Source organism: Narcine bancroftii, chromosome 3 (genome assembly GCF_036971445.1).
Source record: "Narcine bancroftii isolate sNarBan1 chromosome 3, sNarBan1.hap1, whole genome shotgun sequence".
Taxonomy (NCBI): Eukaryota; Metazoa; Chordata; class Chondrichthyes; order Torpediniformes; family Narcinidae; genus Narcine; species Narcine bancroftii.
In genome coordinates this window covers 212,040,960-212,067,683 of record NC_091471.1, presented here as the reverse complement: position 1 = coordinate 212,067,683, position 26,724 = coordinate 212,040,960, and the positions used below count along the sequence as shown (strand labels likewise).

At 41.2% G+C, this 26,724-nt stretch overlaps 1 protein-coding gene across 1 annotated transcript in view; it reads left to right on the top strand.

Moving 5' to 3' along the window:
* Positions 1 to 26,724, top strand: part of ablim2 (actin binding LIM protein family, member 2) — a 381,413-nt gene that overhangs the window by 217,301 nt on the left and 137,388 nt on the right. Inside the window, exons 8-11 of the mRNA XM_069923131.1 lie at positions 13,233 to 13,291; positions 15,361 to 15,438; positions 21,539 to 21,685; positions 23,849 to 23,881. Coding sequence (XP_069779232.1) covers positions 13,233 to 13,291; positions 15,361 to 15,438; positions 21,539 to 21,685; positions 23,849 to 23,881 — 317 coding nt within the window. The remainder of the gene's footprint in view (positions 1 to 13,232; positions 13,292 to 15,360; positions 15,439 to 21,538; positions 21,686 to 23,848; positions 23,882 to 26,724) is intronic.

The following is a 26,724-nucleotide window of genomic DNA, read 5'->3' as shown; positions in this document are numbered from 1 at the left end:
AGCTCTAGCAACAGATGCATAAGGTCAGGGTCAGGGCCAATGATGCCGTTCTCGACCATGCAGCCGAGGATGGCTAGTTGTGCTGTCCAGAACATTCATTGGTCCTCGTTCTAAGTAAGGTTCAGGCATTTTGCTGCCCAGAGGAACTTACAGAGATTTGCATTGTGATCTTGCAAGTCGTGGTCACAGATCATTACATTATCAATGAATGGGAAGGTGGCCTGCAGATTATAGTGCTCCACCTTGCGGTCCATCTCACGCTAGAAAATGGAGACCCTTTTTTTGACGCTGAAAGGGACCTGGAAGAAGTGGTAGAGGTGACAATCCGCCTCGAATGCAGTGTACTGGTTGTTCTCTGGGCAGATTGGGAGCTGGTGATATGCCAACGTCAGGTCAATCATGTGGAATATCTGATCTTGTGCGATCTGGTTGACCATATCGGATTTGCGGGGAAGGGGGTACACGTCAAGCTGTGTGTAGCAGTTGATAGTCTGGCTGTAGTCTATGACCATCCTATTCTTTTCCCCGTTCTTGACCACAGTTGTCTGGGCCCTCCAAGGATTATTGCTACCCTTGATGCCCTCACCCAATAAGCGCTGAACCTCCAACTTAATAAACACCTTGTCTGCCACACAGAACTGTCTACTCCTGGTCGCCACTGGCTTGCAGTTGGGGGTGAGATTGATGAACAGTGGGGAGGAGGTTGACCTTGAGGGTCGAGAAGCCACAAATCACACGTGGAGGGCCGTCTATGAATTGTTTGTTGCAAACAGTAAAGGGGGATGGGCCCCATCGAATTGCAATGTCAATTTCTGTAGTTGGCACTGGAAGTCCAGTACCAGTAGCAAGGGGGCACAGATTTCTGGCATGACAAGTAGTCTGAAATGTTTGTAGACTATGCCTCCAACGGTCATGGTCACTACGCAGCACACATTGTTGGCTGCCATGTGATTTGGACATGAATTATAGCTTGTGTTTGGTGGGCCGTACCTTAAGGGATAGGTGCCTAGCATTATCGGGGTGGATATAAAATTTTCTGTGCTCCCACTATCGAATAAGCAGTCGGTAATACACATGTTTACCTAGACATCCATTGTGGACCAGGTGAATTCATGTGGTGCCTCTTGGTTCAGGGTGATGGAGGCCAGTATAGACTCGCTGTCTGAGTCCAATGAGTGCTCATGATCCTGAAATGGCTGCCCTCAACCCTAAGATGACCACCCTCACTGTTCCCTTGTAGTGTCGTATGCCTGGGAAAATGGCATTTGTTGCGTGGTCCAAAATGGTGGCCCCCTGACTTGCACATGGTGTCGCTGGTTTGTAGAGGAGATGGTGCCAATCATGCTGTCCATGGCGCTGACTGTCCACATGCGGTGCTGCTAGGTTTTACAGCCAGTATGGACGGGGAAACTTTGGCATAATGTCCCTTTATCCCGCACCTTGCGCATACCGCATCCTTGGCAGGCAGCATTTCCTTGGGTGCTTACCCTGTCACAGAAGAAGCAATTGGGGAGATCATCCACAATGGTGGCCGAGGTCAGGTCACTAGGGGAGTGGGACAGTGTGGGTGACCAGTTGCTCATGGCGCAGGATGGTCCCCCATCCAGGATAGCAGCACCTGTCACAACCAAGGGGTGGCCGAGTAACCATCTGAATTTTGGAGGCCCACCTCCTGTATCTCTGTCAGCTCAACCACCCTCTGTAGGTCAAGTACCTTTTTTTCCAGGGTCTTACGTACCTTGGTGTCACTGATCATCAAGAATACTTGGGGCCCGACTTGCGAGAAGAGTAATCTCAGTCAGTTAGCATCTGTGGAAATAATGTCCGGAGCCATTGACAGAAAGTCTTCAAAACAACGTAGTCAGAGTTCAAACGTGTTCAGGGTGAAAAGTGATCAAGGGTTGATGTTGAGCTTCTCAGGTTTCAGGTACTGTTCCATGCTTCTTTTTGAAAAATATAGTTAATAAAATTGATGCACCATCGATAATCACAAAGGACTGGAGATGTGAAACTATCAGGCTTTTATTAACTATAGACTAGAACAGCCATCAACCTCATTGACTGATTGAGGCAGAGTGGAATGGGGAGCATGCAAGGGGCTGTGGGTAGGATCGGTCTTGGGAGGCGTGTCCAGCCAGCAGCAGCCAATCATAGCCTAACAATGGTTTATCAGACTTTCCTTTAAAGGTAAATCATTGCAATACTAGCCATCGACCAGCTTGGCAGATATTGAGACTAAATCCAAGAACTGCTTGTCCTCTCTTGAAGGTTCTTGGTCGTCACTGAGGCCCCCAGGAAAGTCAGTCCTAAACTGCTCCTGAACATTATAATTTTTTTCCTCCTAATGGTCCATTAATCGTCCAACCAAGCATGGTTTTGACAGTCACTCTCGATTACTTCTCGTGGTTCCAGATCTGAGCCAATCAGCAACTCTATCTCAGAGCTAATTTCAGGTCGATGAACATTCCTCATATGAGACCACCCATCAATGGCATTTTGATGTGGGATCTTTCCTTTGTGCACAGGTATAATCTTCTGCGTGTATTTGCCTGGAAGATCACAAAAATAGCTACTGTCCAGTCCAGCGACCTCTAGGCCTGAAACAATGCTGGTTTTAAGGACCTTTCTTAGACCCATAGTTCTCAACAGAATCCCTGACCTTCTTCCCTGAAGATTAACCTCATTCATTCGCCTCACTGTGCAAAATGATCCTACCTGGGTCAAGAAATGCATAAGTTTGCACTGTTGCAATCCGCTTCCTGTCTTTGACTTGTACAGGCACTATGGAGAGTTTGCACCTATCCTCACCGGCCCCAATAAGATCACTTGTCAGAACAATGGCTACAACACTGGTTTCAGCAGCTTCCTTTCTTTCTGCTTGCTCTTTTTCAATTTCCTTCTTCCTTTGGTGGATAAGCAGCATCTGGGATGCTTTAAACCACTGACATTCCAGCTGAATTGCTTCCTGCAGTTTTTGCTGATGTGTCATTTACACAGATGGCCAAAGCATACACCATTTTCTTTTAGGAAACCAATTTTCTCCCTATGTACCCTCTTTTCCAACTGGGAATGCATCTCCAAAGCATGTCCACCTCTACTGAACAAACAGTTCTTCACAGCAGGCAAACTCTTCTTTTCCTTAGTTCCTCCATTGTTTTCCTGATCTGCATCTGTCACAGTGGTGGCAATGGTGCTTCCTATTTTTCTTGGATGAGGCTGTGACTTGGACCTCCCCACATCTCTGCTCACTGTTGGAGGGTCTTTGATATCTCCAAATACTGACTCTGTTGCAATCCTCATTTGCCTTTCAAAGAAATCCACCATATCCTTAAAGGTAGCTCTTTGATTGTGTTTTTCCTGGAACTTACAGGTCACAGTTCTCCATATATCCTTCAACCAGTAAGGCAACTTCCTTATGATGACTAGCATATTAGCAGGCATGTCAAGCTCATGCATGTAGTTGATACTTTCCATGGCATTACAACATCCTCTTAGAAAGAGGGTGTATGGTTGTAGAGCTTTTGTGTCATCTGGTTTTAATGACGACCATATAAGCTGTTGCAATTTTATGCTCTTTGCCAAAATGCTCCTGCAGTAAAGACTTAGCATTCTTGAATCCTCTTTCTGAGGCCATATGTAGGCAGCTCCTTACAAGTTCCCTTGGCTGTTCCTCTGCACACTGTTCCAGATAAAAGAGACAATCTCTGGGGTTTTTGTTCTTACTTTCAATACTGTGCTCAAAGGATTTAATGAACGCTTGGTACTGAAGTGGGTCACCATCAACAACTTTAATCTCCTTCTTGGGCTTTGAAGAGAGATACTGCAACTGGACCAATAATGTAGTGATTTAATTTTGCCTTTCTATGTCTGTGAATACATTACTCTGTTCGCCACTGTTTGTCACAGGTCATGTAGCTGGAGATGCCATGTGTGCATGTTCACCCGAATTTCTGATGCTTGACTGGAGTGCCAAGGGAGCTGTGGGGAGAGATTGGAATTGAGCTACAGCTCTATCTGTGTTTGTTATTATTGGTGTTTGTGGATTGGTAACACCACGCTTTGGGAGGATTTGTCCATGTGTATGCATGTCTTATAATTGTGGCACAAAAGGATCTGCCTTAGCTTTAAATGTTTTCTTATCATGTTGTCCTTTCTCAACATATGACTCCATACCATCAATCACTTCATATGTTTTACCTCAAACACCAGATCCCTTTGCGGCTCCTAGTATCCTCACCTTGGCCACATTAGCAGCAATGTTTGCATCCAGCTCCAGCTGCTCTTTTTCCCTCCTTAGCTGCTCCTTTTGCCCTCCTTGGCTCCCTCCTTTGCTGCTCCTCATGGTCTTCCTCTTGTTCTTCTAAGGCTTATTTATCCTTAAGCAATTATTGTTGTGACACAAGAGCAGCCATTTTAATCTGTGCCTTTAAACATACGGATGCTCTACTGGAAACTCTGGAATTTAATCCAGAAGAACTTTGTTTGCTTCTCCTGCTTCCAACATTTGACACACTGTCACCTGGTTGTATTTCATCCAGCATGTCAAATGTTGCCTTGATACTTGACTCTTCTCCAGTTGGAATTGCATATCCTTTGCATTTTCATCCTCTTCACCACCATTTTGTGTCACAACTTCAGCCATTTCCAAGTTGCTGACTTTAAATTCAGTTGATGTCATCTGCAGTGATTTTAATTGCCCCTCAGCGGCGATGTTAGCAGCAGGTGGCCATTTTACACGTCTCCATCCAACTGTTCGCCGTGCTGGAGCACCAAGCATACACAACATGAGCACAAAATCATCAGTCCCTAATGGACATGTGGCAGCACTTCCAAACTAAATAAATACAAAGGTGGGATCCAGAAAAGTAATCCTTCCGCTTCTTTGGCTGTGATGCGCTGCTGTCAACGAGCGAGTTTCCATCACACCAGAGTAAATTATATTGCTGTGATTTTCAACAAATGATTCAGTCAGAGGTTCATAGGATGTTCTGCTCTAGGATTCAAAGCCCTGGACCCCTCTGTGACCGATGCTCAAGCTGATGGAGGTGAATTACAGTCAGTGACCTGCCCTCAGCATTTCCAACAAGACTGCCAAACAGAAGAGGGATGATATGATTCTTTCCCCTCCAAATGTTCCAGCAATGTTCAGTTCAATCGAACATCTATTTTCTGTTGACTCTGTAGTGACTGCTATCCATAAAAAAGCCCCTCAGGAGCTAAGTGGGCTCTTTGCTTTGACACATTCGAGGAATTCACGAGAAAGTCCAGATGAGTTTTTAAATGGTTTATTATTTAACACAAGAGGACTCATAACATCCATGATAATGTTTTTAAACTTGGTAGCGGTAACGATCAATGTCTAACGAATAATGACCAATCTCTTTGATAACATACCTTTCAATCCACTCGGAAAAGTAACGTTCAATCCCCTTGGTAACAGTCAACAGAAAATATCAGAGCCTCACCCACCCACCGTCTATTCCACCATTACATTCAATGTGGGTTAACTAACTGCAAACCGCCTGAAACCCTTGCGCATGTGGCACCCCCCTGTGAATAGTGCGTGCGCATGAGAACAAACAGAACTCACGCAGCCTATGGACCCTGGGACGCTGCTGACACCTGCAGCCAAACCAACAGTGATAAACAATGAGCCTTTGGACGATGTCTTTTCCTGTTTTATTCTTATTTTTCAGCCTCATAATAGCTTTTTTGACTTGCATTGCACATCTCTGGTCCTCGTTGAAAAACTGAAACTGCAGACTCCAAAGGTAATCAAAAGTTTAGAAGCAAGCCAAGCTCTCTTATACCTGTATCAATGAAACAATTAAACATACCTGAACAATCATAAATACCTGTGAAGCCAAATGCCTCAAACATTTTGCTGGCTAAACCAAAATGTATACAAATGTATACAAATAACCTTGAATAAAATTTGGAACATGCACTTCAATCCCATGAATTGTCTGATTATAAATTTAAAACTGGAGCACAGGGGTCAATAAAGGAAAAAAAGTGTCTTTTTCCCAAATATTATGGAGGGCATTGCATATCGCAAAAACAGGTCTTTTGGCGCACTGCATCCATGTTGAGCAACTATCTAGCTATTCCATCCTATTTTCCAACACAAGGTCCCTAACCTGTGTTTTGTGATTAGAATAATCATCCAGAGATTTCTTAAATTAATTTTTTTTAGACATACAGCACAGTAACAGTAACAGACCCTTCTGGCTATGAAACCATGCTGCCCAAATTAACCTACAAACTCGGTACATTTGAAAGATGGGAGGAAACCGGAGAGCCTGAGGAAACTCATGCAGACATGGGGAGAAACTCCTTACAGACAGCATCAGATTTGAAGCTGGGTTGCTGGTACTGTAGTAGCGTTGTGCGAAATCCTACACTAACCATGCCACCCTTGTGAGAATAGTTAGAGCATCAGCACGTTTGAAATTGATACAAGTGTATCAAACTTTCAAAATTCTTTTCTGAAGAATTCAGCTGTTGTTTTATAAGATGCACACAAGAATTGCAATAAAGCAAAGGACAGATGAATGGAATTCACAAGAAACTCAAGTGAAAGTGAACAATTTTCAGATATCCACAAACAACCCATGCTTTAAATTATAATTCTGACCTAATGAAAACATAGGATGCATTATTGAAGCACATAGTTTACAGCCAATAGATTACTTTTGTTATTTATTTTTGGTTACCCGTGTTGGGAGCTCCAGCCGGCTTGTTGAAACGGCTGTTTTTATTGTTGCTCATGCTGAGGGTTAGCTGACTTATTGACTGATTCGCATGTAATCTTAATACTGCTTGTAATCAGTGGAAGTTGGTAGCTTTTGGTCAGCGGTCAGAATTTTACCCCACACAGGCTCTCTGAAGGTTAATGTACTTTTTTTTCCATCTCTATAGCTACTAGTTCAAAGATCTCTTGAATGAGATCAGCCAGCATTTGGATGAGTGGGTCAGAATGTCTGACCTATAATTTGCTGACATTTTACCTTACACTTCGGGTCACATTGCTGGCTGTTCCACAAAACCATCAGTTTATTGCACTGGGAAATCCTGCACAGTGTTGGTTCATTGTTGCTGCATGGGTCATAGAAACATAGAAAAATAGGTGCAGGAGTAGGCCATTTGGCACATTCCATAGCCACACTTAAGCCATTTCAACAGGTACATGAACAGGCAGAGAAAAGAATATTATAGACCTTGTGCATGGAGATAAGAAAAGTTTAAATTGGCATCATGGTCAACACAAATATGTGGGTGGAAGAGGCTGTTTCTGTGCTGTAGTGTTTTATGTTCTAATCTCTGCAAGTATATTGCAATTTTAAAGCTACACAATACAGGACAGACATGGGAATTGCAATAAAACAGAATTCACAAGAAATTTAAGTGAAAGTGGACCATAAATCCCCCACTCTCGATTGATAAACCAGGCTGCTGCCAAAAACTGTATCCGTATTATTGCTTCTGGGTTGACTGTCCTCCAACTCATTGTTTCACCGATAAACAGTACCTCCATATGATAAACCATATCTCAGGGCAACACGGTTGCCTTAGCAGTTAGCACAACGCTTTACCACGCCAGCAATCGGGACCAGACCTGGGTTTGAATCCCATGCTATCTGTATGAAGTTTATACGCTCTCCCCGTGTCTGCATGGGTTTTCTCTGGGGGCTCCGGTTTCCTCTCACCCTTCAAAAACGTACCAAGGTGAAGGTTAATGGGGTGTAAATAGGGCACCACGGACTCATAGGGGCAAATTGTTCCATTCCAGTGCTGTATGCCTAAATTAAATTTTAAAATTTAAAATTTGAATGTCCTCAAAAAAGGAAATACATTTGGAAAGATACTGATTCACATCTTGGTGTAAAACATTTATTTTGATTTTAAAACCATGATTTTACAGTCAAAAAACAAACTGAACAAAGGTAGGGAACAGTTAAGACATAATATTTTGGGTTTACAATTTTCCATTTATCCCGAAGGAGAAACAGGAAAGCTGCAGATACTGGAATCTTCAGCAGACAAAGAATTGCTGGAGGAACCCAGCAGACCAGACAGCATCCATGAGTAGAAATGGCCAGTCAACATTTCAAGTCAAAACCTTTTATCAAAATTAAGATGTAAAAGGAAAATTAAAGGAGGAAAGAAGCTGGGAAGAGGCCCAGAGGTCAGAGAGAGAAATCTGTAATCTACAGATAATCCTAAACAAACCATATATTTCAGCAAAAACCACAAAATGCCGGAGAAATTAAGTGAGTCGAGCAGCATCTGTGAAGGAAAGGAATTGTGTTTTTTTTTTAATTTATTTTACTGCAGGAAAGGAATTGTTGATTTTTTTTGGGTGAACAATGCAGGCCCTCAAATCACTTGTTTGTTTTCTTACATCAAATTCCAACATCTCTTATGTCTTGAAACAAATCGATTCAATAAAGTTAATTACGGAGTTAGTGGGCAGCATGGTTAACATGGTGCCATGGCAGAGCTAGTGTCCTGGATTTGAATCTCGTGCTCTGTAAGGAGTTTGTACATTCTCCCCGTGACCAGTGTGGATTATTACTGGGTGCCCTGGTTTCCTTCCACCCTCCAAAACATACAGGGTTTGTAGGTTAATTGGGTGGCATAAGTTTCAATGGCTGGAATGGGCCTGTATCATTGAAACCATTAAATTTTGGTGGAACTAACTTTTGTTTAAATTAGAAGGAAAACGATCGTGGTTATAAAGCATCTGCTCTTAAGAATATTTTATTATTCTGATATTCAGGCAACACTTCTGTCCAGCAAGAAATACTATATTCCCACCACTCAAGCTGAGCCAGAAACCCTGGTCATTACTCAGTCTCATTCAGAGGGTCATCATGCAGCACCAAAGCAGGTAATTTGGCTCATCTCGTTCAGTCAACTGGGCAGCGCAGTGGCACAGCTGGTAGAGATGCTGCCTCATTGCTCTAGTAACTTAGGTTCAATCCTAACCTTGGGTGTTGTCTGTGTCGAGTTTACACTTCCTCCCTGAGACTCTGGGTGCTCCCCTTTCCTCCCACACCCCAAAAATGTGTCATTTGCTCGGATAATTGACTATTGTAAATTGATCCTAGTGTGTAAAATGTGTAAAAATTTAGTTTTGTCTGCTGTAAAGTTCAGCATCAGCAGAAATTTTCCGGTGGCCCTTGCAGTCAGAGAAAGCGAAGCACAAAAGAGTCCCTCCAGGGTCACTGAGCGTCCATGGATTCGCCCTCAGCGTTTCCCAGCCTCCGCACCCAGACATAACATTGGCAACTGGAGCTCCAGATTCAAACCTCTGAGATGATCAGGAAGGGAATATGGGAAGAATTTTTTTAATTGTATTTGTTGGATTGATCAAAGTGGGGGTTTGAAAATCAGTGCAGACTTGATGGGTCAAGGGGTCCATTACCATGCTGTATCACTTTCTGACTCAATCAGTGGGCATCCTTCATTTGCTAAGAGACACAAGAGACTGCAGATGTTGGAAGCAGGAGCAAGAGTCAAACTGATGGAGGAACTCAGTGTTTTGAGACCCTGCGTCCTCCACCGAAAATAATTCCTTTTCCCCTCAGAAACTGGTCAAATTCCACCAGTACTTTGGTTTTGCTAAACTGTATGGTTCTTTTAAGACTGATCTCATCTCCCAGCACTCGATCCCATGTTTCTATGACTAAACATTACAAGTGCTCATGTTAAAACTAAAATGCTGTTTTTAATCCATCTTCAAGCACTCCCTCAGGCAGTGCATTCTGGGTATTTACCACTCTCTGGGTGAAGAAGGTTCTTTGGATATCTCCACCAAATTCCTTCTCCCTTGCCATAAATCTATGTACTCTAGATTTATCTACCTCTGATACGGAGAAAAGTTTATTGCAAACCACCCTAGCTGTACCCCTTGTAATTTTATGTTCTCTCTTCCTGTGCTTCAGGAAGAACAGAACTAGCTTGTTCAGTCTCTCCTCACAATTAAACAGCTCTGTTCTAAACGGCATCTTTGTGAATCACTTCTCCATCCTGCTAAGAACTTTCTCATCCTTCCCAAAGCATGGTGATAAGAGCTGCACATAGTAATCCAGCTGAAGTCTGAGCAAGGTTTTATAGAATTGGAGCATAATCTCCCTACTCTTACATTTGCTGCCCTGACTAATGAAGAGCAGTATTCCACCTTCAAATATCCAAGGACTTGTTCTCTGAGGCCCTGCCATTCCTTGATACTCTCAAGACCCTACATTTATGGTGCATATCCTAGCCCCATCAGAACTCCCAAAACGCATCATATCATATTTTTTTCTGGACATTTTCCATTTGATTCATCCTTCTTCACCAACATATATCTTTGCATCCCAGAACTACCTTCCAGACTATCAATAATCATGCCAGCCTTCATATTTTTCAGATAATCCCTCCCACATCCACATCCAAGTTATTAATTAGCAATGGGCCTTTCCATATTCACCATACTTGGTGATTTTGTACTGTGGTTGCTTCAAAGTGTGACTCCACCAAGTGCTGTTCTTGCATTTTTAAGATCAAGAAAATTGAAGTTCCAAATGTATCAAATCTCTGCTCTACCTTAACCTGTTGTTCTTTAATAGCCCCTCATACACCAAGGTTTCCAGAAACTCAAAGGTAGGGCAGAAATCAGTGTATTTTGGCATTACTCTAACTAGGATGCCAAGGCTTCTGTGGGCAAGGATTTTTATTTAATATAAGTTATTTTATTGTGATCTGTGAGGTTGTTTCAACAAATCTATTGGTAAAACTACCCATGCTGACGGAGAATACCATGGATGGCAGTTTAGGCAGCATCTGGGGAGAGGAGATACTGAATTAAACTAGAAATAGAGATGAATTAGTTTTGAGATGCAAAAGAAGAAAGAGAGGTAAGTAAGCGTAGAAAGGAAGATTGAACAAATAAAAATATCAGAAGGTGGGAGGTTAAATGACAACGGGTGGAGGAGGGAAGTTTTGGGAAAAGATAATCAGAGAAATACAGAGTGACTGTACAAAATATAAATAGAGCTTAACGTTCAAAATTTAAAGTTCATATTTATTATCAGAGGACAACATACACAACATCACATACAACCCTGAGGTTCTTTTTTCCTGTGGACCAGGCAGAATTTCAACTTATCGGTAACTATATCTCTAGTCATATTGAGGTCATTCGTAAACAGTACTTAAGAAAAAGATATACAGGTATACCCCGCTTTACGAATACTCAAATTATGAAAATTCACTTTTACAAAAGGATTTGAATGGGTTTTCGCTTTTACGAAATAGCCTCCAATTGTAGTGAATGGGTCTTCACTTTATGCCATTTCGACTTATGAAAGATTTCATCGGAATGCTCTAGTTTCGTAAAGTTGGGTATATCCATATACACAAAAGAGAGAAATGTAAACAAAGAAAGAAATGTAAATTAACTGTGCAATTGTTATGGACCTTGAATATTTTGTTTTTTGACTGAGGACCAGACTGAATTTTCTGCTGGGGATTTGACAGCTGTCAAAGGACTGAACTTGCTGCAAGGGATTTGACAGCTGCTAGGAGCTATAGTAGAACTAAGCTGCCAGTAGGAAATTTTGACAGCTGTCAAAGCACGGAACCATGCGCTAGAAGTCCATGGGTTCGCAGGAGAGCAAGCCTGCAGCTGTTAACCTCTCTCCACCAATGGGGAGAGCTGGAGGTAGCACTGGGCAGTTTAAAAAGCCCGGTGCACTAGTTTTAAGAGAGGTTAGTTGGTGGAGTGTGTGGGATTGACCAGTGCCTCTCCTGTCCTCTTCCAAGGAAGAGGACTCATGTGCCAGAAGGGCACTTGGAAGAAGACTTGTGTGCCAGACAGGCACTTGTGAACCCAAAGGAGGGCTCTGGAGGATTACCAAATCACTCAAGACAAGGTGTCCAAAGAAGAGGATTCGCGTGCCAGAAGGGCACTTGTGAACACTAAAGTAGGCTTTGGAGGCGTGAACCTCATATAGTGACCAGGAGGTCATTGTGGAAATTCCTGGATAAAGGAAGTGAAGGGTGGTGGTAGCCCTATTCGAACCCCAAGGCAGTCTTGTGTTCCCCTGACAGATTTGACATGACTGGGGTGGGGGGGGTGGAGGGGAAGGTTGGTTTTTTTTTTGTTTTTGGGAATTTTGGTGATTTTTGGGGCATTTCAGCCTGGACTACTGGTCTAGGTTTTTTTTTCCCCACATACACTGTATAAGTCTATTGTTAATATAGAGTTGTCATTAAGGCTGATGTTCAGGTGTTAAGTTTATTGAGTTAATTCTATTATTGTTAGTTTGGCTAATAAATTTTGTGTTAAACTTAACTCATTTGTTTGTGTGCCTCCTAATTGCTCCTGGGGAGTGTATCATAAAACATAAAAATATAAATATTCAGCAATAAGTAATGTGCAAAGTAAGTCTTTAAATGAATCTCTCATTGAGCCTGTTGTTTCGGAGTCTGATGGTGGAGGAGTACCAACTGTTCCTGAACCTAGTGGTACAAGCCTTTCCTGATGGCAGCAATGAGAACAAAGGGTTCCCTGGTGTTGCGACTGGTGCGGTTTCTTGGTGAAATATGCAAAAAGTGGTTTATCCAAAGTTGTTAAAGTCAGTGAAGAGATGCTATTCTTTGACACTATAGTGAGTTTTGTTGAAACAGCACAGATGGCTGAGGATCAAGAGGTCAGACTGGGAATGAGGCACAGAATTATAGTGACAGGCCATTGGATTTTCATAGCCCACTTACACAAGATTGGCAATTAAAAGGAGTCACCCAGAATTTCTACTATGAATCGCTCTCTGGTCTGGCAATTCAAAATATAAATATGTTATTATAAATATGGTAATATTTAGGTTTATCATCCAAACAAGACTCATTCCCCATAATGCCCAGAGACATAATCAAAGTTCGAGGAAAACCTGTTGCCTTCAAGGTTTGAAGAGACTGTTACCTTATGTATTTTTTTTTGGACACAGTGGTAAAACAAGCGACATTTCTGCTGAAAAATTCACTGGTCTTCATACACAAAATATATTTTGGAAAGCAGGCCAATCACACCACTCTTCTTCAAAATTACTTTTATCATCTTGTTGCGTCAAAAGATATTATCAGGATAAAGGATAAAAGAAAAATGTGGAAATTTTATTTAAATTCATTAGCACATTTTCATTGTTTTTTCTAGTTTGTTTCTTCTTTGCATTTACTTGCTGCAGGTACTTTAATATGGCATCCAGTCTGTAAACAAGCTGCCAGGACAGAAGAAAAGCAAAAGGTAAACTGAATAGAATATTGTCATATTTGAAATTAAATAATTGAGTTTAAAAACGAATTGTCTCTTTTTAAAAGAAAAACTCTTACGTAATCATTAAATGACATACAGCCTCTTATTCCTGATTCTTATTGCTGATTTATGTTCACAATATTGGAAAATGATTTATAATTTTTCTAAATTTTATATGGCTAGGTTATAAACATTCCTTTTTGTGCCAGTTTGTGATTTGTATTTGATGGCAGGGAATAACTCCTTGAGGTTACTTGATTTGTTGATCCTCTACCAGAACTTGTGTGAATCAATTTTAACTTTAACACTTCTTTTGCCTTTGTTGGCTGAGACCACACAGTTTATCAAGCCCTGAGTGAAGGTAACATCTAACAGGATGAACTATTCCCTTTGTTCACAAAATCAGTTAACTCTGATTTTAAATAATCACTTGAAAAGTGAAGGGAGATATCAGTCATAATCTCTCCATATACAAAGTTATCTTGCCTCATGATGTGGTTCTTAAGATGTATAATATAACTCATGGAGAAAGAGGAGCAGTGAAAGATAGGCAGTGGAATCAGTTCCATTTTGCATTGAAAGCTGGGATGACAAATGTTCAACTCTGCAAATTCCTGAATTCTCAAATGTAAATAAATGTTACAAAGCCATATCATGTGCTGCAAGTAAGTGGGAAGGAAAGGTATTTGGCTGCATGTACTTGCTTCTCCAGTAAAAACATTCAACTGTGATGATGCCTTCTGCCTATGAAAATCAAATATGACTGCGAAATATGGAAAGGACTATTTCCATCACTTTAAAAATAGGAGGAAGGAAAAGCAGGGGAGACAACTCCATGGGACGGTGACCACAGTGGCGGACCAGTGAGGAGCTCTGCAGCTGAAAGCACACAGGCTGTGGGCTGCTGGTGACTCCGGTCAAAGGATTCACACCAGGCTGTGGTCTGCTGAAGACTGGCTTGAGATTAGCTGAAGGGGTACCAGGTATTGGAACCAGAATATGAGAGGGGACTGAAGGCTTCCTGATTGTGTCAGTGGTTTGGATCTGGAGCTCAGGTTACCGATGTTCTGTAAGTTTGTGGCAGCAGATCTATGGAGACTTTGTGACTCTGCGGAGACTCTCTTTTGCTTCTCTTTCTCTGACTGGGCAATTTTCGATGATGGTTATAGACTAAAGTCAATTCTGTGTAATATTACACCTGTTTTATTACATGACAATTGAACTTGGGATGGTAAGCATGGAGAAAAAAAATTAAAATTGCACATATTGGACCTCAGAAATAAAACAGAAAATGGTGGAAAAGCTCAGCAGGTCAGGCAGCATCTTAGGAAAGAAAATCAATTCACACTTCAGGTCCAGGATCCTTCATCAGAATTGAAACAGTGAGAAGCAAGTTAGACAAGGAATCAGAGAAGGTAGGGGAAATCACTCTGATAGGGAGAAGACATAGGGCAGCTAATGGTTGATTAAGTACATTGACTGTGTAATGAATTCCTAATATTTTATATGGTCTGTACTGTGAATGAAGGGGGGCTGGGAGAAAAAGACATGACCAGGTGTATAATGTGATGAGGGAGTTGGTGATCAGAAGTTGAGGATAGTGAATGACTTGAATTCAGAGTCAAGGGGATACTGAGAGCAATGAGTTGGAAATGTTTGCTAATCATTATACAACTTTGGGTCTGGGTACAAAGATGTTTGGAGTTTTTTTAAGCATCATGTTAAAATACTGTTGTTCTTGGACTGACTACTGATTTTCAGTTAATTGGCACACCCAGAACAAGAGTCAATTGCCTACATAATATTCCAACAGCAGTATTGAAGGACATTGGTCTAACAATTGATGAGAGGATGAAATATCTCTAGAAGCTCTGAGCCAAATTTCCTGCATTAACCAAAACAAAAAAAAACATTGGAGCTGCTATTATGTCCCTTACTGGTCCATAATGGTTCCCATTGTTCTGATAGGAGTATGATATAAGAGTATGATAGGAGCAAAACTATCTTCATGTATGCCAAGGTATGAGCATATTTTCTAATTTTGATTGTGTGGCCTTTAGGTTACTCGTACATCTTCTGAGAGCATCTCATCTGTACCTGCCTCAAGTACTTCAGGATCCCCTAGTCGCATAATATATGTAAGTTTATTCAGTGCTTTCCATATTTAGAACATCTCAACATGTGTGGTGTGAAAAATTGAATAAATATTGTTCAGTGCATAGATAAAATACAAGAACACCATATGCAGAGTTTAGCAGAGACATCTGAGTTTGAATCAAATTATTGGATTACAGACAAGTGAATAGAGGAAAAGGAGGATGGCAGGGCCCGGAACACAGGCTAACAGATAAAAAGTCAAAGGTGCATACAGATGGAAGGGTAGAAGAGAAAATGCTAATAAGTGATAGGGGGAGAGTGTAGCTCTTTGATACAAGAAGGAAGGGGGTGGGGAGCTGGATGTAAGAAAACAGAGGGCGAGGGAAAGTGAGAGATTCAAGTGAGAGCATTAACATCAACTTCTCCAATATCCATTCAGTGACCTGCTGAGTTCTCCAGCACAATGCACTCTATCCCAGCAATTGCAGAATTGATTGTTGAACCACATAAAAATTGCTTTTCGTCTCTTTTTGAATTATTGTTTAAATATTGGTTGAGTTATGTACCCATTCTTGTGAGCACACTTCCTGGAACATAATACAATAGAATCCCCAATGGGGATTGATATATGCCAGATAAGAGAATTTGCTAGTTGCTTGAGATTATATGTTGCGTAGATTGGTCAATTGATCACTGGGGTGCCAATTTTAAACTTACATATTTTTTACCTATTTATTTTCCAAGATCTCTTTTTGCCGGTTGCTTGAATTCCAGATAATGGGGATTTTACTGCACACAGGACAATTCAGCACAAGAACAGGCCTTTCTGCCTTTGATTACAGTGCCAAACACAATGCCAAATTAAAATAAATACTCTAATCACCCACTCCATCCTGTATGACTCATCTTCCTCCACCTAGCCCCTTTGTTCTCCTTGCCTATCTCTCTAGCTGCTTTCAGGTGCATCCATCGCCTTGAGGGCGGCTGCAGGAGTAGATCCCAAACTGAAGACTCATCTTTCAGATGGCAGCCCTGAAAGGCTGTTACAGTGTTGCCCGGTCCACCTGAAAGGACCTATTGATATCTAGGGGCGCCTCGGAGCACCTCCAGATCTGATGGAGGCAGAGTGACCGATGCCGCAGCGCCACCCATCATAAATATACAGCATAGTAATGACCGTCTTTCCTACCTATAATCCCTCACACAGGTGGAACCGCTCTGTGTTTCACACACAGTTCCAGCTGCGTGGGGGGTTTATAGGTAGGGAAGATCTCCATTACTATGCTGCATTTTGAGCCACAGAGAGCAGCCCCGGTGCAGGAGCGGACAGCCGGGCTGTGATAGCCTGCTCCGGCCACCCCTGCCCCGACATCCTCTGCCCTGACGTTCCTCCGCCAGCCACCCGTGCCCCGACGTCTCACGCCGGCCTCCCCTGCCCCGATGTCCCCCGACCCGCTGCCGGACAGCTGCCCCATTGCCTGATAGCTCCCTTCCCCGCTGCATGACAGACCCTGTTCTACTCGGGAGGGGAGGTCAGCAGTATGTCAGGGCAGGGGTGGCTGGCGGGGGACGTCGGGGACAGGAGCAGCAGGAGGGGGACATCGGGCAGCAGGGAGAGGGCTGTCAGGCAGTGGGGAGGGGAGCTGTTGGGTAACAGGGAGGGGGGCTGTCAGGTAGCGGGGATGGGCTGTTGGGGAGGGGGGCTGTCGGGTAGGGGGGCTGTCAGGTCATGTGGCGGGGGGCTGTCAGGCAACGAGGAGTTGGGTCACCAGCTGATGGTCATCACCCCACCCCCAGGCAGCCGCATACAGCAGCTGCACATTCAGGTGCCTCAGAAGAGCCTGAAAATGCACCGATTATCCCTCCCAGAGGAGGGTTGGTTTCGGCACCTCGGAGGTGCGTTCGGTGCATTCAGGTGGGTACCTTATCAGCCGCATAGGGTTAGAATATGGAGCTTTACTTTCAAAAACATTGAAACCCAGGTACATTGAGTTGCCAGTACTACAGTATTGTTTTTGCATTAAGGCATTGTAATGGTCACACCATCTATCCATGTACTAATCTAGACTCTATGTTCATCTGTCTTACCTTTATTGCTCCTTACATTGAAACAAACACACTCCAAACCATCACTTTTGCTCTGTTCATTTACTCTGTACCCTTTCAGACTTACTTCCATTACATGTACCACCCCCTTCTTGTTGCCCTGCTGCTCTAGGTCCACCATCACACCCTTCCACCACACCCCTCCAGTTTAAACTTTCCAAGTAGCACTGGCAAAACTTATTGCTCCCATCCACTTCAGATACTACCTGTCCCTCTTGTACCAATCCTATCTGCCATGGAAAAGAACCTGATGAATCATATATCTGAAACCCTCCATCCTGCAACAGCTCTTTAGCCACATATCCAACTGTATGATTTTCCTACTTCTTGTTTCACCAGCACATGGCACATGTTGCAATCATGAGATTACAACCCTGGTAGCCCTACTTTTTTTTAAACTCAATGCCTACCTCCTTCAAATCTATCCTCAAGAGAATAGCCAAAGAATAGCATTGACTGTGCTTTTGGAGAAATTTGTAAGTGGGCCATTTTCTGCAATCTATCTAATGGAAGCCTGGTGTGGTATTTTGGTGGTGGTAGAGGAGGGAAATTGTGAAAATAGTGTAGAGTAAAGCATTATCATACTTCACATTTGAATTGCTTAATCCCTGCTCTTTATAAATATTATGCAGTAATGCTAAGTATACAATTTAATACTCACCACTTTCATTATGGAAAACAGACGTTAAGCTTGTTAACTGAAGTCACAAATTGTAATTTCAAGGCTTCTAAATTTTCAAATCAAAATTTGCTGACATTTTGTTCTAATAAATTTAAGTGATCTGCAGAAGCAGACTTAAAATTATCTTGACTGTATCCAGATGTTATTGAACAAAGAACAACTAATAAATACATGGTGGTCCAGAATGAACTTATTAGGCTATCTTGATTTAGATTATCAGTTTAATTACACATGACATAATCAGACATGCCTTTCTATTCTACCCTATTCAAGTATTTTGTGAGTTTCAAGGGAGAATGCCCTTCTAACCACTGAAAACTAAATAATTAAATGAGTGAGAAGATACATGCGCAGATTTAGTCCTGTCAGTAGCATGGTCCAGAGTAGTTTCATTGTGTTGTACTTTAGCCTCCATAATTCATTCTGTTGAAATCAGTCAAGGTAATGCTCAAAACTGATTATATTTATGGATATCAACAAGGATGACTTTCTTACCAACCAGTAAAGATCAATTTTTATTATAAATAATGGTGTTCTACCTTGGAAGCGGGGAGAAAAGTTGGCAATTCTCCCTTGAGTATCAGGTCCAACTAAAAAGGGCATTATCATTTGCTCTTCTAAATGCATTGACTAGAATTTGTATCTGTTTTGCAGTGTCAGGCAGTTAGACTGCATTATGAGCAGTCGCTGCATTATGAGCAGCGAATAGAAATGAAGGAGGAAGAAAGTAGTCCTTGTTGGCATTGGATTTAGTGAAATTGTAGAGATGTAGAAAGACTGAAGAACTCATACCTTACACAGATCTAGATGGTTATGGTTGTTGGAGATGATCATTCTATAGCAGAACATCATTGGAAGCGTTCCTCAAGGTTATGCACAGGCCTAATTATTGAGTCAATGTAGAAATAGGCTCTTTGACCCATTAGATGCATGTCAGTCTTTAAGTTCACATCTACTTTAATCCCATTTCGCCCAGATGTGGGCCATAAGCTTTCCATGGATCACCAATTTCAGTGTTCATCTAGATATTTCTTAAGTGTGAGAGTACCTGTCTCCACTTCAGTCTTCTTCAATGGAGTCATCAACGAACTCGAAGTGGAATATTTGGTAATGATTGCGCAATGTTCAAAAAGTTAGCGAAGAGCAGCATGCCTGCATGCTGTGAGAACTCGAGAACATTGAGGCATGGTCTGGGAAGTGGAAGGTAACATTTCCAGCACAAAACTGACAGAAAATGAATGTCTCCAACAATAGAAATTGTAACTACCTAGCCCTGGCATTTAGTGGAATGTACTATCGCCATGGTTGCCAATCACTGAAAATTAACACTGATCAGAAACTTAACTGATTTATCCACATAAATGTCATGGGTCAGAGGCTCAGTATTCTGGGACTCCAATGCCTTTCTACCATTTGCCAATGTATGGGGTAGGAGGTTGATGGAATACCCAACTGTTGCCTGAATGAGTGCCCACCTCTCCAAAAGCTCAACCCTCTACCACCATAAGCATTAATTTCTCTTCTATCAGTAAACAGTAGATGAAGCGTGTATTATCAATAAAATGCACAGTGTTTTCTTACCTGAGTACTCTGATAGCACTGCCCAAATCCACAACCTCTACCATCAAGAATGCTAAAGGCAGTAAATGTCACAGTCGATTGCCTACAGATTGCCCATCAAGTCACACGCTTTGATTTGAAAATACATTGCCAAACCTTCATTATCACTGCATCTCTATCCTGGAACACTCATCCATAATACCAAAAGTACCTCAGCAGAAGGTTATCAGTGGTTTAAAAAGTTGGTTCACCAACTTCTCTGGGTAATGAGGCAAAGACAATAACTCTGGCATTCTTAGTGATACCCACATCCTGAAAAATAAATTCAAACATAACATAACATAACAATTACAGCACGGAAACAGGCCATTAGGCCCTTCTAGTCCGCACGGACAAAGAAATGAAATCAGGAATTGCAGTGAACTGGGATTCACTGGGTGGGTGTTGTGCTGATGGTTGGCCTGGCCTCCGGCTTCGCCCCCATCTGCCCACATATAACCCTGGTTTCCTGCCTAAACCCAGAACCCTTCTGAAGACTACTGTTGAGCCCTACCCTTAGTTATAAGCTAATAAAAGCGTTTGTTCTCCCTCCAGTCATGAGGGCTTTTATTCATGCTGCAGGAATGTTTTAGGATTCTAAGCAGAGAAGATATAGTGAGGTTTGTGGGTGTTAGGAATGATGGGTAATGGTAAGACAAGTAAACAGAAACCACAACTCCTTTAACATGGCATAAGAATGACTTACTTTATTAGCTGATGAGACAAGGGAAAACTGGGGTGAATTTAAAATGATTGTTATATCTGATATTTACAACTTCAGTAGAATCATTAATGTAATATTTACCAAACGATTTTTAACAATTTCACATCGTGCAGAGTTTGTGGTCAGGAGAACTAAGCTTAAAATGTGAGCTTAAAAGCATTCAATTTTTGAAAACTGATTTTACATATATATGTTGAAAGTACACTCTGTGGTATAAAGTTCAGCTTTATAGATCTTTCTTCGTTTGGTTTTCTTTATTCTATTTAAGAAATCCTTTTGAACGATTGAATCATTGTCTTACCAAAGTGAAGGAATTTATGATAAATTCATGAAGCAGTCATTCACATTCCTGCATTCTCCCCAAACTAAGTAATGGACAGAGGCTGATAATTAAGTGACCCTCCTGGAAGTGGCACAAAGAACCATTATTCTCGATGGGGATCAAGGCGCCCCCTAGAGAAATTCTATTCCAGTATAACTACATTCCGGTAAATACGGTCTTAATTTTTTTTGACAGCATGATGTCATCACTTTGTAGCATCCACACCATTTTTAGATCTATCATAATTTTAGAACCTGAAAGTTTCAGTATTGCCTTAAAAAGGAGCACAAAAATAAAATGCTGCTGTATTTTCACTTTGATGACACTACCTGTGTTTCTCCTTTAAAAAAAAGGGTTTAGTAATAATATTGCAATCTATATTTATCTGAAAGTATATTAATAAAAACCACCCTCAATCCATTCCTTCATTTACAAGTCAAAGCTTCCACTGCTCTTGGGGAAAAAAAATAAAGCTGCAGGGCACAAACAGTTCTGGGGTATAAGATTTGTATATGCAAAGGTATGTGAAATGATTAAATGATTTGGTTAATGGTTTAAATTGTTTATTTTGAAATATGAACTAATTTTCTTGAAGGGGACATGAGTACTCAAGTATTTGAAACAGTTGTACTGTTACTTTTGTTCCTCTGTTTTCTTTGCTTCCTGCTCATTGTCTCTTGCATCCTTCTTTTGTTCTTCCTCTCTTAGGCCAAACTAGATGATGAGATTCTTGACTACAAGGATTTGGCAGCTCTTCCCAAAGTTAAGGCCATTTACAATATTGATCGCCCTGATATGATCTCCTATGCGCCATATATCAATTACTCTACTATTGACAGGCATAGAATGGGGGAGGTACTGAACAATTGACAGCTCAAGAAATTCAATATTAAAAAAAAATAGGCCTGGATTTTTCTACTGGACAGCCTTCAATTAGGATATGTGATTTTTATGTTGGTAACACCACCTTATAAAAAGCTAAATAAAATGATTGAATCAGAAGAGATTTTCAGAAAGTATTAATATATAAATGGGCATAAGGATCAAGATTTATGACTTTTCTTAAAGGAATAGTTCCTCTTCACAATCTTACAATGGAATTTTGTGGGCCTGAACGATGATTCTATTTGTGGCGAACGAGCTGTCACAAAGCATTTAGTTAGATTTCTACTCAAATAGGAACTAATATTTAATTGAGCATGTGGACATCACATTTGGGAGCTGAATTTTCTTTACACGATATGTCCAGAGGAAAAGTCCAGACCATCAAATCTCTTTCTTCAATTCAAGCATTAATCATGTGAGATTAATAGTATAAGATTTGCCTTTTTAAGTATTACTCTTTGGGTCCATCGGTTTGCCTGGTACAGATTATGCTAAACATACATTGAAATGTTGCTGTTTGATGTTTGAATAAATATTGGATTGGTTTGTGCTGGCTGCCACACTGCAGTTCCAGTGAGATCCAACAAAGATTAACCAGAATGTGCATGGGAAGACAGTCCTGAAAATATGTACTGAGGTCAGAAACACACTCAGATCACCCTGCTCTTTGCTCAGTAAGTTACCCCCTCAACTCCCCCACCAATCAGAAACCCTTGCACCATTACTCCATACACCCAAATGAGTGAGATTGTTGTTACTTGCTTAGCAAGCAGTAATGTAATGCATAAGTTGGGTTGTGTGCATAAATGATTACAACACTTGCTTAGAGTAAGGGTGGTGTGATTTGGATTTTCATTGGTACTGAGCCTTAGCACATTTTTCAAAATGTGACCCAAAAATAATGGCAATTCATATCTCGGCATAGGCACCTATGAAAACAACATTTTCCATTCTTCTCTCAAAATGCATGTAAATATTTTAGAGATATGATCAGCTGAACAGTGAATACCTTCTTTCTATCATGCAACTATTTCCCGAATGGACTTTATTCAAATGAGAAATTCTTTAGCTGCAGTCAAAGGCCTGTGTATTCTGAATAAGGAATAATCCGTGGTGATTATTAAAAAATTAATGGAAAGTTAAGCTTAGACACGTGACCTATTCTTACATGTACCATTCTTGGTATGCTTATTAATTCAAAGCTGTTCATGCAAAAAAAATATGCGTAAGGAAATTAAAATTATGTTAAAACAATGCAAATAAGATCTGCAGATGTTTTGGACAATGATCACAGTGACAGCCAACCACTGAAGGTGAAATACATGTAATCAATACAGAATCAAAGTTGGTTTGCCAGGGGTCAGAATATACTGCAACTAAATAATGATGGGAGCACCAGACCAGGCAGCTAAGTATTTTTATTGCATGGCTTGTAAGCCAACAAAATCACAACTGCTCTTCCCAGGCATAAGCAAATTCTTTGCCTGACTGGCTGCCCATTCCTTCCCACAGTGAACTAAATTCCAGACGGTGTATCCTTCCTCCTTATTGTCAGTGAAAGTCCTCTCCTTTTCCTCATGGCGGGGAACCTCCCCAATATTTTCTTCCCTCTGCTCTTGTATGCCAAGGATATCAATTAAATTGGCTGCTAGATGGGAAACAGAATAAAGCAATAAAATGCAGATATTCCATTGAAATGAACAGTATCCCTGTATTCCAATCTTTCCAGATCTTTGCTCCCCCATCCCTTTCAATAAAATGCTAATTTAAGCCCAAAGTTTCTTCAGAAAGATATATGGAGGTGAAGGCATCCTGGTTATTCTTGACGGTGCCTCAAAGTCCAGCTGTAAATTTTAAAATCCCTGATTTTGAATTCTCCACTTGATGCCTGGGGTCTGTCTTTCTTTGTCTTGACTATTCCTTTTCATTCTATTTTTATTTGGGATGTTCATAGCAGAACATTTCTTTGACTTATACAACCTATTCCTGTAGTCCATTGATGATTTGGCAAGGACCAGAATGCTCAATTATTTCAATTGTATGCCTTGGCACCTCTGCGGACAATATGTCTGTTTATTCTATGTTCAGTAATAACTTCAAAGAGTTAAACACGTGTATTTTTTCTTTTCCTAGCCACCACAACTGCTTTATCCAACACAAGCCAAGGTAATTTGCCATTTATGTTCTTTTGGAGTTTATATAAGAGATGTCAGCAAGAGGAAATGAAGCATATACATTTCAGATAGTCATTAAAGTATCTCTGCTGCCATTCTCATTTCAGAACTGTTGCTTCAGTCTTGTAAAAAAAAAAGGCTTATTCAATAATATATCTAGTTCAGACCCAGTTGAAACATATACAGGCTGGTGGAGAAATTGTCCTCGCTGGTACTCAACACCCCTCTCTGTAACTGGATTCTGGACTTCCTAACAGAAAGACCACAGTCTCTCTGGATCAGTGTTAGAACATCAAGCATCATCACACTGAGCACTGGTGCACCTTAGGGCTGTGTGCTCAGCCCACCCTTGTTCACGGTACTGACCCACGACTGCATCGCCAGATCCAGCTCCAACAATGCCATCAAGTTTGCAGATGACACAACAGTCGTTGGCCTCATCACCAACAACGACGTGTCGCACTACAGAGAAGAGGTGGAAAATCTCGTGAAGTGGTGTGAGAATAACAAACTGAATCTCGATGTGGACGAGACGAAGGAGAAGATCGTGGACTTCAGGAGAATCATGAACGACCACCCTCCATTGCACATCAATAACTCTATAGTGGAGAGAGTGGAGAGCACCAAGTTCCTTGGAGTTCACTTAACTAGTGACCTATCGTGGTCACACAATATCTCCTTCCCTGTCAGGAAGGCTCAACAGAAGCTGCAATTCCTGAGAAGATTGAAGCAGGCAAGACTATTAGTCACCATTATCTATCGAGAAATGGATCAGAGGTCAATCCACAGGACCATAAGAGTGGCAGAGAGGATCACTGGAGTCTCCCTACCCCACAAAATCATTGAAGACCCTTCCCATCCTATAATGGGAAAGACACACAGGGGTATCAGAGCCTGCACCACCAGGCTGAGAAACAGCTTAAATTGTCACACTAACAAACTGAAACTCTCATAGATAAGAAGTAATATTTATTTATTTAATTGAAAATATGGATACTTGTGCTGCCTATGTATTGTTTGTCTGTATGTGTGTTATGACTGGTTGTGTGTCTGTGTGTTTTGCACCGAGGACCGGAGAATACTGTTTTGTTGGGTTGTACTTGTGCAATCAGATGAAAATAAACTTGAGTTGACTACAATTCTGCAGTTGCATTTGGAAAAGGAGGATAATTAATGCCACTTGATTTTTCCACTATTGCATTTTTACACGTGGGGCCTGACAATAAATTTCTTTGTTCCAGACAACAGAGTTTGCTCTCTGATTAGCACAGATTTCTCCCTTTTTAAAAATGATCATAAGGATGTCAACTCTGAGATTCCCTGGTGCAAACTCCTCTTTACTGCAGAAGATTTATGACTGTCTGCTCATGAGGTCTTGTTTTTGGTTAAAATAGGGCCTTTTTGACTATTTTGTCAGCAGCGAATAGTACTAATGCTGGACCAAATATCTTGCTGGAGAATGGAGTGAAGGGTACTCATCTCAATTAAGAGCTGGTCATGGAGGACTTAAAAGTGTTCCTATTCATTGCCACTTTGTCCATGCTGAGTTCAATGCCATTCTTGACTCAGAGCTGTAGATTCTTGAAGATTTGTACTGCAAATGGCCTTGACTTTGCCAAAGAATCAACAAAAGTCATGGCCGTCAGATGATTGTGAAACTTCTTGTGCTTTTTTCTTAAAGAGAAACCAAAACACATATACGTAAATGTTCACATACATCCTCCCCCTCACCACATTCTGACCACCTTGGTACCTTTGCCGGCAGTAGCTTCTGGAAATGACCGATAGTACGAGTGCAACCATCTCAGAGTTACATATGTATTCCGTAAGCACTCATAATACAGCGAAAAATGCATAAAGGGTTTCCATTTATGTAAAAAAGATTCGTGGAGCCTTTTTATGTAAATTTGATTTTCTCCAGTTGATGAACCATCAACAACTCGAAAAGACTAGAAATTATGTAAAACTGATGGGCTTTTATTAGCAATAGGATGGAGGCTGTTGAATATCCTGAACTGGGGAGGGGGCTCTGGAGCAAGTCACCTTTATTCAGGACTCTGTGGGAGGAGTCACAGGTACAGTCAGCCTAAAGGGTGCGACCAGACAGCTAAATATACATACAGTGGTTGAATAAAGAAACTGATGCCCTTAATCCATTGTGTATTTGAAGGGCATCTATCAGACTTCCAGTACAACAAGATTAGACATTTGATTAATAAGGATGCAAACGCTATTACCTCTTTCTGCAGAGAATTTAAGGAGTTGTCAGAGATTCCAAATAAAGCAGTCAATTGGCAGGGTTTCAAATTAACTTTAAATATTTTGGATAGTGTGCTAAAGACTCCACTCCAGAACCCTAGTACTTAGTTGGCAAGGGGAGCTATTACATTTGTCCTCTATTTCAGGATAAATGGCTGTCTGTTTGGATTTAGATAAGTGAACCCTTTGTAGCACCTTAAATCAAATAAGTTTCAATTGAGCACAGGAGGTGGTAGAATGAATTCTATCAATAGCTTCTTCCCACAATTTCTCCTCAGTTGTTATTGCTCCCATTCTGACTTTATTTTGGAAAGTGATTGTCTTTTGATTGACAGAGAGAAATTGTCTCTCTCCATCCTGGGTTAACTGATTTCTTCCCAGGATTGCTTGGCACATAGCTGAGGGAAATTTGAGAAAGACTATGAAATAAAACGTCGAATCTGAAAATAGTGAAATAAATGTGTTGATGATAAGCGGACTGTGTGTGACTAAGAAGTGAAGCTGCTAAACACTCTGTCAGCATAAAGGCCTTGAAGATATTTGAAACCTTTAGTTTGCCAAACTTTAAAAAAAAAT